Raw genomic sequence first — 11270 nt, 5'->3', positions numbered from 1 at the left:
CCCTCCCCTAGCTTTATTTTGCTCCATGACACTTAGCCTCAAAGGTTTTACATATTTACCTGTTCATAGTGTCTCCCCCACAGTATAAAGTCCGGGAAGGTAGGTAGGAGTTTGCTGTATTCGCAGAGCTTAGACCAGAGCCTATTGCACAGGAGGCGCTTAATAAATGTTTGCTAAATGAATTCTTACTGCAATGTATTTCATGGAATAGTCCAGGTAACTCTTAAACACCTATTAAGAAACGTGGCCTACTGTTTTTCTGCTTGTGTGTGTGTGTGGTCATCCTGTGCCTCGGTTTCACCAGCCCTAAAATAGGGTCAAGAATAGCTAAATTCCTATGCCTTGTGGGAACTTGGTGTCATTAAGTTTGGTCATTAGGACCAAACGCAGAGGGCACCGCCTTGATTGTGTTCGGCTGCCAGCGGAGCCCCTGCAGGGCCGCCCCGTCCCCTCCCTGCAGGCTCCGCCCCCGGAGGGCGGAGCTACGGGCCCGGCCAGCACGTGTAAGAGTTCGCGGCGGGTCGCCGCAGTCACTCACCTGAGCGCCTCAGACTGAGTGTGCACTGTACGCGCGTCCTCCGCTCGCGCGTCCTCCGCACACCCACCAGCCTGCCCGCTCGCCCGGCCCGCAACTAATGTCCCGGCGCAAGGTCGGCAGCACGCCCCGCCGAGTAGACCCAGAGCCCGCCGCCAACCCAGACGACGAGATGGAGATGCCAGACCTAGTCATCGAAGTGAAGCCGGAGCCAGACGCGCGGCCCCTGCAGGCCCCATGGCCGGGGCCCTTTTCCCCTAAGGGGATGTCCGCGCCTGGGCTGTTCTGGGGCGAACCCCGCAGGTCCCCTGGACCCATGCCCACTGGGGCCGCCCTCCTCGCTCTCGGCGCGCGGAACCCATGGACCTTGTGGACGCCGCTGTCTCCTAACCCTCCCGGTGAGCGTTCAGCGTCCCTAATCAGGGCCCTAGGCCCAGCCTTGCTTCCCTTAGACCCTCGGGTGGGACCCCCTTTCTAGGCACGGGCCCCTGGTCCTTCCTTATCTGCTTTGCCTGGCCCTTCCCCCCCCAGTCCCCCTTCTGACCTTCGGGTTTCCCCTGTCCCTCGGAACCCTCAGCCCCCATCCTGGCCCCACCCCACGCTCACCACCCGCTTCCTCCCTGCAGACCGCCAGCCTTGGACCGACAAACACCCAGATCTGTTGACCTGCGGCCGCTGCCTGCAGACTTTCCCGTTGGAGGCCATCGTTGCCTTCATGGACCACAAGAAGCTGGGCTGTCAGCTCTTCAGAGGCCCCAGCCCTTGCCAGGGCTCAGGTAAGTGAAGCGGGGCGCAGCCCCCCCCCCAAGTTCAAGAGCTGGACTTCCTGCAGGAGAGGGGGCTGAGCTGGACGGCAGGGCACTGAGCATTACTTCCCCTTTCTCCTCCTCACCGGGTGCAGCCTAGGCGTGGCCAGGGCCTGCCTAACCTAGGACTGGGACTAGTGGTGAGAAAGGGGGGGGGGTGAGGCTGGGCAGGGAAGGAGGCCGCCCACAGGGTGTGGCCAGCCCCAGAAGACTGGCCTGGGGATTTGCCACACACGACACCCCCAATCTGGTTTCACTTCTCCTTCCCCTTGGCCAGAAATAACTGGCCAGGTGGCTGGACCAGGGTGGCAGTATGGGGACCTCTGGGGAGGGCAGCGGCCTTGGGGGAGGGGGAGTGGAGGCCGGTTGGAAGGGAGGGTAACCACCCCAGCCATCTACTTGCCTTATTATCACTTCTGATTGAGGTACTGGTACTGTGGTTTAGAGCAGGCAAGGGGCTGATGGCTTCCCTCCTTGATGGAATCTCCCAGTCCTAGGTGCTGGGAAGCCCCTTGTTGGAGTCAGGTCCCAGATGCTGGACATCTGGGTTCCTTTTCTTGGGAGGGAATAAAAACCCTTCACATGTTGTTTGACCCACACTGAGCTTTTGGTCGGCATTGGCCCTGGGGCTTATCTACTTCTATGTATTTTCAGCCTGTGGCCCATGGCCTCCTGGGATTTTTGAGAAATGGAATTATTCAGGGCTGGGCCAGGGAGGGTCCATCCAGCTATGAGAGAAAGGAGGGGCTGTGATTGAATCAGCTTTAAAGCTGGAGCAGGGATAGTGTCTTGCAATGGGATCACTGGAACAAGACACTTCAAGACTTGGGACTTGTGGAAGTGTGGATACCTTGGCATCACAGGCTCAGTAATGTTTATTCAGAGCTAATAGGGACCAAAGCTCTCAGCTATCCTTATTTGAGGTCACAACAATCCTGAAGGGAGAGGACCCTAAGATCCCCATATTCTAACAGCTGAGGAAACTGAGGATCAGTGCAAGACATTTCTTGCCCAAGGTCACAAAACTTTATGGAATTTGAATAACCTAAAGGCAGGTGGATCTGGGAAATATCCACTAGAGGTCAAGGGTCTATATCAAATTATCCACCCCAAGGAGGATAAGCCTGGGAGCTCTCAATTTGAGATCCATGCAGAGGTCACTACCCCACCACCTTATTGGGTGGCTGCTAAGTCTTCTTGGAAGCTATTTTTATTTAAACCAACAATCTCTTTTGAAAACTTGGTCTCCAAGGTGTCTGGTTTTTTTTTTTTTTTTTTTTTGGGGGACAGGAGCCTCAAGCTGTCCCCCTGGGTAGAGTGCTGTGGCACCTCAGCTCACAGCAACCTCCCACTCCTGGGCTCAAGCAAGTCTCCTGCCTCCACCTCCCAAGTAGCTAGGACCACAGGCGCCCGCCACAACGCCCGGCTATTTTTTTTTGTTTGTTTGCTGCTGTCACTGTTGTTTGTTGGGCCCGGGCTGGATTCGAACCCGCCACCTTGGGTGTACGTGGCTGGAGCCTTAGCCACTTGAGCCATAGGCGCTGAGCCAGGTGTCTGGTTTTAAATCCCAACTCTGCCCCATTCAAGTGGTGTGATCTTGGGGAAGTACCTTCCTGTGCCTCAGTTTGCCCATCTGGAGGTCTCATTTCTTGTGCTGAAGGAAAAGTAGAGTGAGCTGAGGCATGGCACAGGCCCTAACACATAGGAAGTACTCATTGAATTTGGTTACTTCATCAGCAAGGCCTTTCCTGACACCTCCACTATGAATAGCATTCTTCTCTGTCCCTCACTCTGATTTAACGGAACTGGTTTTTTTTAAGATTTTTAAACAGGGCTTGGCGACTGTAGCTCAGTGGGTAGGGTGCCGGCCACAAACACTAAGGCTGGCAGGTTCAAGCCCAGCCTGGGCCTGCTAAACAACGACAACTGCAACAACAACAAAAATAGCTGGATGTTGTGGCAGGTGCCTGTAGTGCCAGCTACTTGGGAGGCTGAGACAAGAGAATCACTTAAACCCAAGAGTTTGAGGTTGCTGTGAACTGTGGTGGCATGGCACTCTACCAAGGGTGACATAGTAAAGACTCTGTCTCAAAAAAAAAAAAAGATTTTCAAACACAACTACACACATTTTCTTTCCTCAGCCTTCCATCCAGCATTAGCTTCCTGGTCCTTCCAGGACAATCTTTTGTCTATAGTTACTGCTGAGTCCTTGTGTCCCACAGAAAGCGTCCACCTGGCTACTGTGAACTACCCTGCCCCCTTTTCTTTTCTCTCTAGAACGCGAGGACCTAAAGGCATTGAGCTGTCTCCGCTGTGGCAGACAGTTCACAAGAGCCTGGAAACTGCTGTGCCATGCCCAATGGGACCACGGACTCTCCATCTATCAGACAGAATCAGAGGCCCCAGAGGCCCCACTGCTGGGCCTGGCTGAAGTGGCTGCAGCTGTGTCAGCGGTGGTGGGGCCAGCAGCTGAGGCCAAGAGCCCCCAGGTGAACAGCCTCATCCGGCGGAGCCCCACCTGCCTTGTGTGCAAGAAGACCCTCAGCTCCTTCAGCAACCTCAAGGTGCACATGCGCTCACACACAGGTGAGCGGCCCTATGCCTGTGACCAGTGCCCCTATGCCTGTGCCCAAAGCAGCAAACTCAACCGCCATAAGAAGACCCACAGGCAGCTACTGCCTCAGAGCCCCTTAATTGCTGACACCACCCAGGAACTGGCCTCTGCAGCCCCTCCAGAGCCAGCTGCCCATGCCGCTGCCCCAGCCAGCACCCTCCCCTGCAGCGGTGGAGAGGGGGCAGGAGCTGCTGCTACTGCGGGCATCCAGGAACCTGGGGCTCCTGGCAGTGGGGCTCAAGCAGGCCCTGATGGGGACAGCTGGGGAGCCATCACCAAGGAAGAGAGAATTGACCCTGCAAACAGTCAGAAGATGTCACCCAAGAAGACAACTAAGTCAGTGGGCAAGAGCCGTGGGCCTGGGGGCAGCTGCGAGTTCTGTGGGAAGCGTTTCACCAACAGTAGCAACCTGACAGTGCACCGGCGCTCACACACCGGTGAGCGGCCCTACACCTGCGAGCTCTGCCCCTATGCCTGCGCCCAGAGCAGCAAGCTCAACCGCCATCGCCGCATGCATGGCCTAGGGCCAGGCAGCACCCGCTTTGAGTGCCCCCACTGTTGTGTGCCCTTTGGCCTTCGTGCCACCTTGGACAAACACCTTCGGCAGAAGCACCCTGAGGCTGTGGAGGAGGCCTGAGCATGGGCATGCCCTCTCTTGTAGTCCCTGGTACATGACTATTTTGACCACCCTTCTGCAAGTAAATTGTCCTTATTTACATGTTTGGGCTCTGGTTTTCTTGGGGTGTCTGAGGTGGGGTAGGAGGCTTACCCTCCTTGGGGTGGACAGCTGGACAGACCGGTTTAGGGTGAGGGGAAAGGCTAGCCCCCAGTGCCTGGGGCACAGCAGGACTGGCACAGAAAGCCGTGCTCCCGGTTCCTGGTGTGGGTGAGGCCAGGGCAGGGGCTGAGGCGAGGGCGGGGAGAGGCCTGGACCTGTCACCAGAGGCCCCTGGGCAAAAGAGCCCATGTGGGACTTGCTGAGCCCACACCCCATGTCCACACCTGTGGGCAGATCTGGGCCCTTTTCCACTGAATTGTGCCCCCTGCCTCCTAAGTATGTCTCACTGAGCCACAGTTCTGATTAACCACAAGCTGCCATCTGGACATCCAGATGTGGGCAGGACTTCCCACACAGGCAACACTGGCACCTAGCTTGTCAACCCACCAAGTGCCCCCCCCCCCAGCTGGCCTTGCTGGCTGGTGGCGCTGGGTCTAGACAGCCTTGCTCTAACTATACAGAAGATACTGAGGCCAGGTGAAGGGAATTAAATAATATTTGATTTTATTTCACTAAAGATAAAACCAGCAGCATCACAGCTTCAGCCCCCACTCCTCACCCCATTGTCCCCTTCTCTTCTGCTTAATGTCGGTAATGGGGGCTTCTGGATCGGGACCTTGAGCGCCTGGAAAGAGAGAAAAGGAGAGAGGGTGCCTTGCTGAGTACACATGAACCAGCATGCTGGGGGTAGCGAGGCCTCAGTGATCAGGGGACTCTGCTGTGGAGGGAAGGAAGGATGGATACGTTCCCAGATAGGATAACTGCCCCTCCAACTGCAGGAGTGCAGGGGTGGGGAGGGAAACATTAGCACCAGGATCTCCCACCAAAGGACAAGTATAATTTCTCAGAGAAGTAGAGGGTCACCCTAGAATGGGGCTGGCTTCCTTACCTTCGAGAAGAGCTGTATTCTCGACCTGGAAAGAAAAGAACCAGATGGAGACAAAGCCAGTGTCCAGGGGCCAGGGACTCTTCCCTGACCTGGAGTTGGTCCTTGAAGTTAGATTGTAGGTGTGGTCCCCACTGAGGCAACACTGGCACTTACACCATGTCCACTGGTTTCAACCTGTGCCCCCTCACTAGCCCACATCAATGTGCTAGGAATGAGCATTTCTTCTAATCCCTGCAATTACCTTGTGACTAACGTAATCTTATTGTGTGTCTTAAGAGCTTTAATTTATGGAAAGCTAATGTGGAAAATGTACCATGGTTGTATGCCACTTTTTAATGCCCCAGAGCCTCCAGCCTAGGGAGACACTTACTGTAGCGAGGCGAGGGTGAGCGGCTTTGCCGGCTGTACTGGCGCTCCCATTCTTCTCTCTCCTTTTCTCGGCGCTCCCGCTCCCTGCAAGGGGATGGGGTGAGCATCTAGCTGGGAACACTGAATTCAGGGTAATCCAAGTAAAACAGTAAACCAAAGAGGCAGGTACTGCTATTGTCCACATTTGGAAATGGAGACACCAATATTCACACACACACAGGTTGGCAGTCAAGAATTAAATCACAGTCTACTACATCAAACTCATAGGCTGAGTGTTTGACCTCTATCAGAATGACCAGGATTAGCAACCTGACACCTGCATTTACTGGGTGCCTTTTCTACACCTGGCCTTGATCTTGCTGAACCCTCCCAATAATCCTGGGAGGTGGGATAATGAACAAACAACAAAGGCAGCAAGAGCTTGGAGGCTGGAGGAGCTGGGAGGTCTTAGAGGCAGGAGCTAAACTGGGATGAAGAATGGAAATTGAGGGAGAGAAGCCAGGGTGGTGGCTGGGCATGGCCCTCAGGGCCAGGCAGGGTTCTAACTTTCATCCACCCACAAAGGGCCTGGGCAGGGTTGTAGCTGGCAGCCAGGTGATAGGAAGTCCAGGCAGCACAGATGCAGCAGGAGGTGTGGCCACCGTATGGGAAGGGGGGGGGCGGGGGCAGTCTTACTTCATCCGGATCTTGCGGGCCATGGCTCGAAGCTCATCTTCTCGCTCCTGTAGCAGAGACGGTCATGAGGGTGTGGCTGGCCCAGCACCCCACCGGTACCCACCCCCTCACTTCCCATCATTACCTGCCGCTCATGTTCCTGCTGTATCATCTTCTCCTGAGCTGCCTTTTTATCCGCCTTGACTGTAAGAAGGAACAAAGTAGCTGAAGTGTGCCCTTAAGAGCCCCACTTCCTAAAATGAGGAAGCTAAGCTCAACCAGACTGGTGAGACCCTTAGCATGGCAGCAGCAGAGCAGGATACAAACCCACTCTCCCCAAAGTGCCTCCTTGGCTAAGAAAGGGATTCCCCGAGGCGAGGGCTTCTACTTGTTTCCACAGACAAGAGCTGGGAAGACCTAAAGGGACAGATGGTGGGACATACACTGCCTGTTCAGTGCCTTCTGCATCCTCAGCTTCAGCTTCTCCTGTGGTGTGAGCTTGGGCTAGGGAAGGGGGAGAAGAGGTAGGAGAGGGGGTGGGTGTCCTGGAGCTCCCACAACCCACCTCAGCCAAGAGCCTGGGACTTGCGGGCATAAATGTGGGGAGTAGGGGCAGGCTGTGGACACCTGCCATTGAGGTTCTGGAGCCCTGATGCACAAAGAGGGAAGAGGGACATGATTTCACATGGGGCAGACCCCTCCACTGCCCCCTCAATCCCTGGGGCTGGATAACCCGGCCCACCCAGGCCCCCCTGCAGGCCCACCGGGCCCTGTTCTTGGGCACTGCTGCTGGCGGGAATTAGACGGGTGAGTTCCAAATTCTTACTGACTTTGGCAGCTCCTGTCTCTTTACCAGCGGCAGGTTCGGTCCTAGGGAGAGGAAGAAAGGGTAGCTGCCACCCTCACCCCACAGCCACAGCACTGCCCTCAGACCAACAACCAGATGCCCTGGGGAGCAACTGTGTCCCCTGTCAGAATCCTCAGGACAGGTTCACAACTCCCCAGAACCTCCAAGACAGGACCATATCCCCCTTAGACCTCCTGGGATAGGACCAAGTTCCCTTCAAAAGGTTAACAGTAGCGTTCCCTCTCCCCACCTGAGGGGACAATCCTCTGCCCCTAGACCTGCCCCACTCACTTTTTCAGCTTCTCGCCCACAGCAGGGGACGCCGCTGGCCTGGTCAGCTTCTCTCTTGGGGGTGATGGTGAGTGACTCTGGCTGCGGCTCCGGCTGCGGCTGTGGCTATGGCTGTGGCTAGGGCTGTGGCTCCGGCTGGGACTGTGGCTCCGGCTGCGAGTCAGACTGCGACTGCGGGATGGGCTGAGAGACCAGCTGCTGCGGCTGCGGCTACTGCTATGGTGCCTGGGGCCCCGGCCGCCCCGCCTGTAGCGGTCCCCTGAGCGAGAGCGGCTCCTGAGGGTACAGTGGGCCGGAGGAGGCCTGTGAAACTCCAGGTACCACAACCACACCCTTCCCCTGGCTCCAAATCTATAGTCCTCTGTGAAGTCCCATGCATCTGGCAGGACTCGCTAGACTTCCATTACTTTCCGTTAGGAGCCCCAGAGCTGCTCTCCGGAGCCCCTCAGTCTACAGACATAGAGAAGCCAGACCCTTAGCAGCTGCACCTCATGCACCTTACTAGATACCTACTTGCTCACTTCTGGGTGGTGACCTCCGGGAGGGCAGGACTTAGTTGGCTGGCTCCCCCTTTATGTGCTATGCTTAGCTTAGGGCACAAAGCATTTCCAGGGTGACTCCATCCTGCTGGGGTCTAGGGTCCTGACACCCATGGAGACCACTCCTTTGCCCGCACCCGTCCTGGTACAGACCCTAAAGTTCCAGTTTGGGGACATGTGACCTACTCAGGACATTGATGAGACACTCCAAGAAGGGCTCCTCCTCAGGCTGGTACTGGAGATGTGACCAGGCCCAACCTCCCACCTCTAGTCTTTCTATCATTGCCCTGGGTAAGGCTGCAAAGGAATGACCTAGGAGCCAATTCTAGACCGATAAGGCCTCTGGCTTGGACTCTCTTTGGTTTTGATAAAATTTAAAATTTCTTGTCAATACTGAGAAAACCAGAGCTGTTCTTTGAAAATCCACACCCATAACTTCTCTTGAGAAACTGCCGCTCCAAGGTGGGCCCCCACAGGAGGGGTCAAGTACGTGCCAGTTCAATAGGATCCACCTGGCCCCTCTACCTGCCAGACCTATAAGCAGCTGACATTGTGACCCATGCAGAAATCACACAGGTAATATTTCTGATGGCAGTAATAGCACCTGGCCTGGGCAAGGCCCTGCCCTAAGCACTTTACATGGGTTTATTTACTTGTCACACCTCTGCAACAACCCAGAGAAGTAGGTGCCATTATCACCTCCATTTTACATACAGATAGAGTGACAAGGCCCAGGGAGTTCATTCAAAGGCAGGGTCCACACCCTGGCAGGTGGTCTGCAGTCCTGTGTTCCTACCCCCTGATGCCAGTAGACAGGGAAGGATGACATGGCCCCAGAGTGCTCACCTCTAACCCTGCCCTCCTGAAAAGTGCTATCTTGACTTTTCCAACCCTCTCCACTGCTCCCCACGTGATTTTCCTAGCCCTCAGGGCCCAAGTCCTTTACTCCCAGCTACAGAACACCCTGGGGCATCTGTGTCCTCCCCTCTGCCTGGGCTGGCCCGTGACAAGAGATGCTCAGTCCCTTGGCGTCTGTAGCACAGTGGTTATGGTGTTGGCCACATACACCGAGGTTGGCAGGTTCAAACCCAGCCCAGCTAAACCAGGCCTGCTAAACAACAAAAGCAACTGCAACAACAACAAAAATAGCCAGTCATTGTGGCCTGTGGTCCCAGCTACTTGGGGGGCTGAGACAAGAGAATTGCTTAAGCCCAAGAGTTTGAGGTTGCTGTGAGCTGTGACGCCACACTACTCTACTGAGGGCGGCATAGTGAGATGTCTGTCTGTCTTAAGAAAAAGTGATGCTGAAGGCTGTGTTGACCAGTTTGATGGAAGTATTTCAGATTGCATGTGAAAACCCCACACTGTACACCAGAAATGCATTAATGTACATAGTTACCATTCAATAAAAAAATAATAAATAAAATAAATAAAAGAAAAGAAAAAGTGATGCTCAGTCTCCTCTCCTGACCATGTCCCTGAGAATAGTGGCTGGCCTCCACACCTGCTGTCACCATGCTTGGTACTCCCTGAACAAAGTGTGCACACCTATGCCTTCCCCATCAAAATAAGAACTTCCTGAGGAAAGAGCAATGGCAGTGTCTCTCCTCTTAGACTGGCACTCTCGGAGCGCGGTGGCCAGGTCTTCACCTTCAGAGAATGCTCTAGAGGGAAGCCTATGGACCTCCAGACCCCAACCCTCATGCATCCCCACTTGCACACACCTGCTTCTGCGCCGAGGCCCATAACCACCGCGCCTGGCAGGTGAACGGGAGTAGCGGTGTCCATCTCGGGACCCTCCACCTGAGTGTCGCCGGCCACGGCTGCGGGACCGGGAATAACGCCTGGAGCGGGACCGGGAGCGGGACCAGGAGCGGGACCGGGAGCGGGCATGGCGACTGGAGCGGTAGTAGCCCCCACCTCGGTGGGAGCGGGAGCTGGATCGGGAACTGGAGCGGGAGCTGGAGGTCCTCGAGGCAGAAGAGGAGGAGGAAGAGGAGGAGCGGCGGCTGCAGGTGGGGCACGGAGGACCAGTCAGCACAGGCCTGGGCCATGGCCCCCCACTGCCCCAGGTTCCCCCCATGGTGGCCGGGGTGTAGGGCGGGCAGCGTGAGCGTTACCGACCGGGCACTGGCATTACGTCCCGGGGCAGGGCCGCCAGGCTGGGAGGGTGCGGGGGGCTTCCCTGTGGTGGCCCCTGATGCGGCTGCGGCAGCTGCAGCTGCAGCTGCCTCCTCATCGCTGCCCCCAAAACTGGTGATGAATGTGATCTTCTCTTCACGGCCTGGGGTCGGGGAGCGGGAACGAGAGCGGGACTCAGAACTGGACTCTGAGGGCGACCTATAGGGCAGGGAGGAGGAGACTCAATTGCCAGGTACCTAGAGCTTCCCCACCAGTGAACAAAACACGTGTAAAGCAACAGAAATTATAACTGCAGGGACAAAGAGGGCCCTTGCGAAACAACCAAGAAAGGAAATGACAGAAAATTTCACGTGGCTGTTAAAATGAACAAGTAATCTCTGTATTTTACATGGACAGTTTTCTTTTCTTTTTTTTTTTTGCAGTTTTTAGCCGGAGCTGGGTTTGAACCCACCACCTCTGGCATATGGGGCTGGCGCCCTACTTCTCTGAGCCACAGGCATTGCCGTACATGGACAATTTTCTTCAATAAATAGATAGGGGGAAAAAGCAAGTTCTAAAATGTTAAGTGTGGTAAATTCCATTTTTATAAAATAAAATGAAATACCTGATGTCTCTAACACTTTTTTTTTTTCTTGAGACAAAGAGTCTCAAGCTGTTGCTCTGGATAGAGTGCCATAGCATCACAGCTCACAGCAACCTCAAATTCTTGGGCTTAAGCAATTCTCTTGCCTCAGCCTCGCAAGTAGCTGAAACTACAGGCACCCAGCAAAGCCTGGCTCTTTTTTGGTTGTAATTGTCATTGTTTG

The 11270-nt window shown here is 55.2% G+C and overlaps 2 protein-coding genes across 3 annotated transcripts in view; one reads left to right on the top strand and one right to left on the bottom strand.

The window, feature by feature from the left end:
• The first annotated feature begins 635 nt into the window (after positions 1-635).
• On the top strand, positions 636-4625 carry ZNF296 (zinc finger protein 296). The gene is made up of 3 exons (XM_003799594.2): positions 636-933; positions 1162-1311; positions 3619-4625. Exons 1-3 carry the CDS (start codon positions 636-638, stop codon positions 4590-4592), a joined length of 1422 nt encoding a protein of 473 aa, XP_003799642.1. The 3' UTR covers positions 4593-4625.
• A 586-nt stretch (positions 4626-5211) lies between these two features.
• The window catches only part of CLASRP (CLK4 associating serine/arginine rich protein), a 33475-nt gene continuing 27416 nt past the window's right edge, over positions 5212-11270 (bottom strand). The window contains exons 12-21 of one of the 2 annotated variants that reach the window (XR_001161680.1): positions 10447-10662; positions 10047-10331; positions 7784-8059; positions 7472-7515; positions 7089-7149; positions 6791-6849; positions 6667-6713; positions 5993-6075; positions 5623-5647; positions 5212-5358 (exon numbers count right to left, since the gene is read on the bottom strand). Coding sequence is in view for 1 of the 2 variants with exons in the window: in XM_003799501.1 (XP_003799549.1) it covers positions 5316-5358; positions 5623-5647; positions 5993-6075; positions 6667-6713; positions 6791-6849; positions 7089-7149; positions 7476-7515; positions 7784-8059; positions 10047-10331; positions 10447-10662 (1135 nt within the window). In the remaining variant the exon portion in view is untranslated. The remainder of the gene's footprint in view (positions 5359-5622; positions 5648-5992; positions 6076-6666; positions 6714-6790; positions 6850-7088; positions 7150-7471; positions 7516-7783; positions 8060-10046; positions 10332-10446; positions 10663-11270) is intronic. The other variant, XM_003799501.1, reaches the window with a different exon arrangement.

Source organism: Otolemur garnettii, unplaced genomic scaffold (genome assembly GCF_000181295.1).
Source record: "Otolemur garnettii isolate 467f Iridium unplaced genomic scaffold, OtoGar3 scaffold00152, whole genome shotgun sequence".
NCBI lineage: Eukaryota > Metazoa > Chordata > Mammalia > Primates > Galagidae > Otolemur > Otolemur garnettii.
The sequence above is the reverse complement of the archived record's forward strand: the minus strand, read 5'-3'. Positions and strand labels throughout refer to the sequence as shown.

Bases quoted from the DNA above. Each gene is read 5' to 3' on its own strand.
- ZNF296 (XM_003799594.2), top strand. From the start codon at position 636: ATGTCCCGGCGCAAGGTCGGCAGCACGCCCCGCCGAGTAGACCCAGAG. The intron at 934-1,161 runs GTGAGCGTTCAG...TCCTCCCTGCAG, and splicing joins GCTGTCTCCTAACCCTCCCG to ACCGCCAGCCTTGGACCGAC. The intron at 1,312-3,618 runs GTAAGTGAAGCG...TTTTCTCTCTAG, and splicing joins CAGCCCTTGCCAGGGCTCAG to AACGCGAGGACCTAAAGGCA.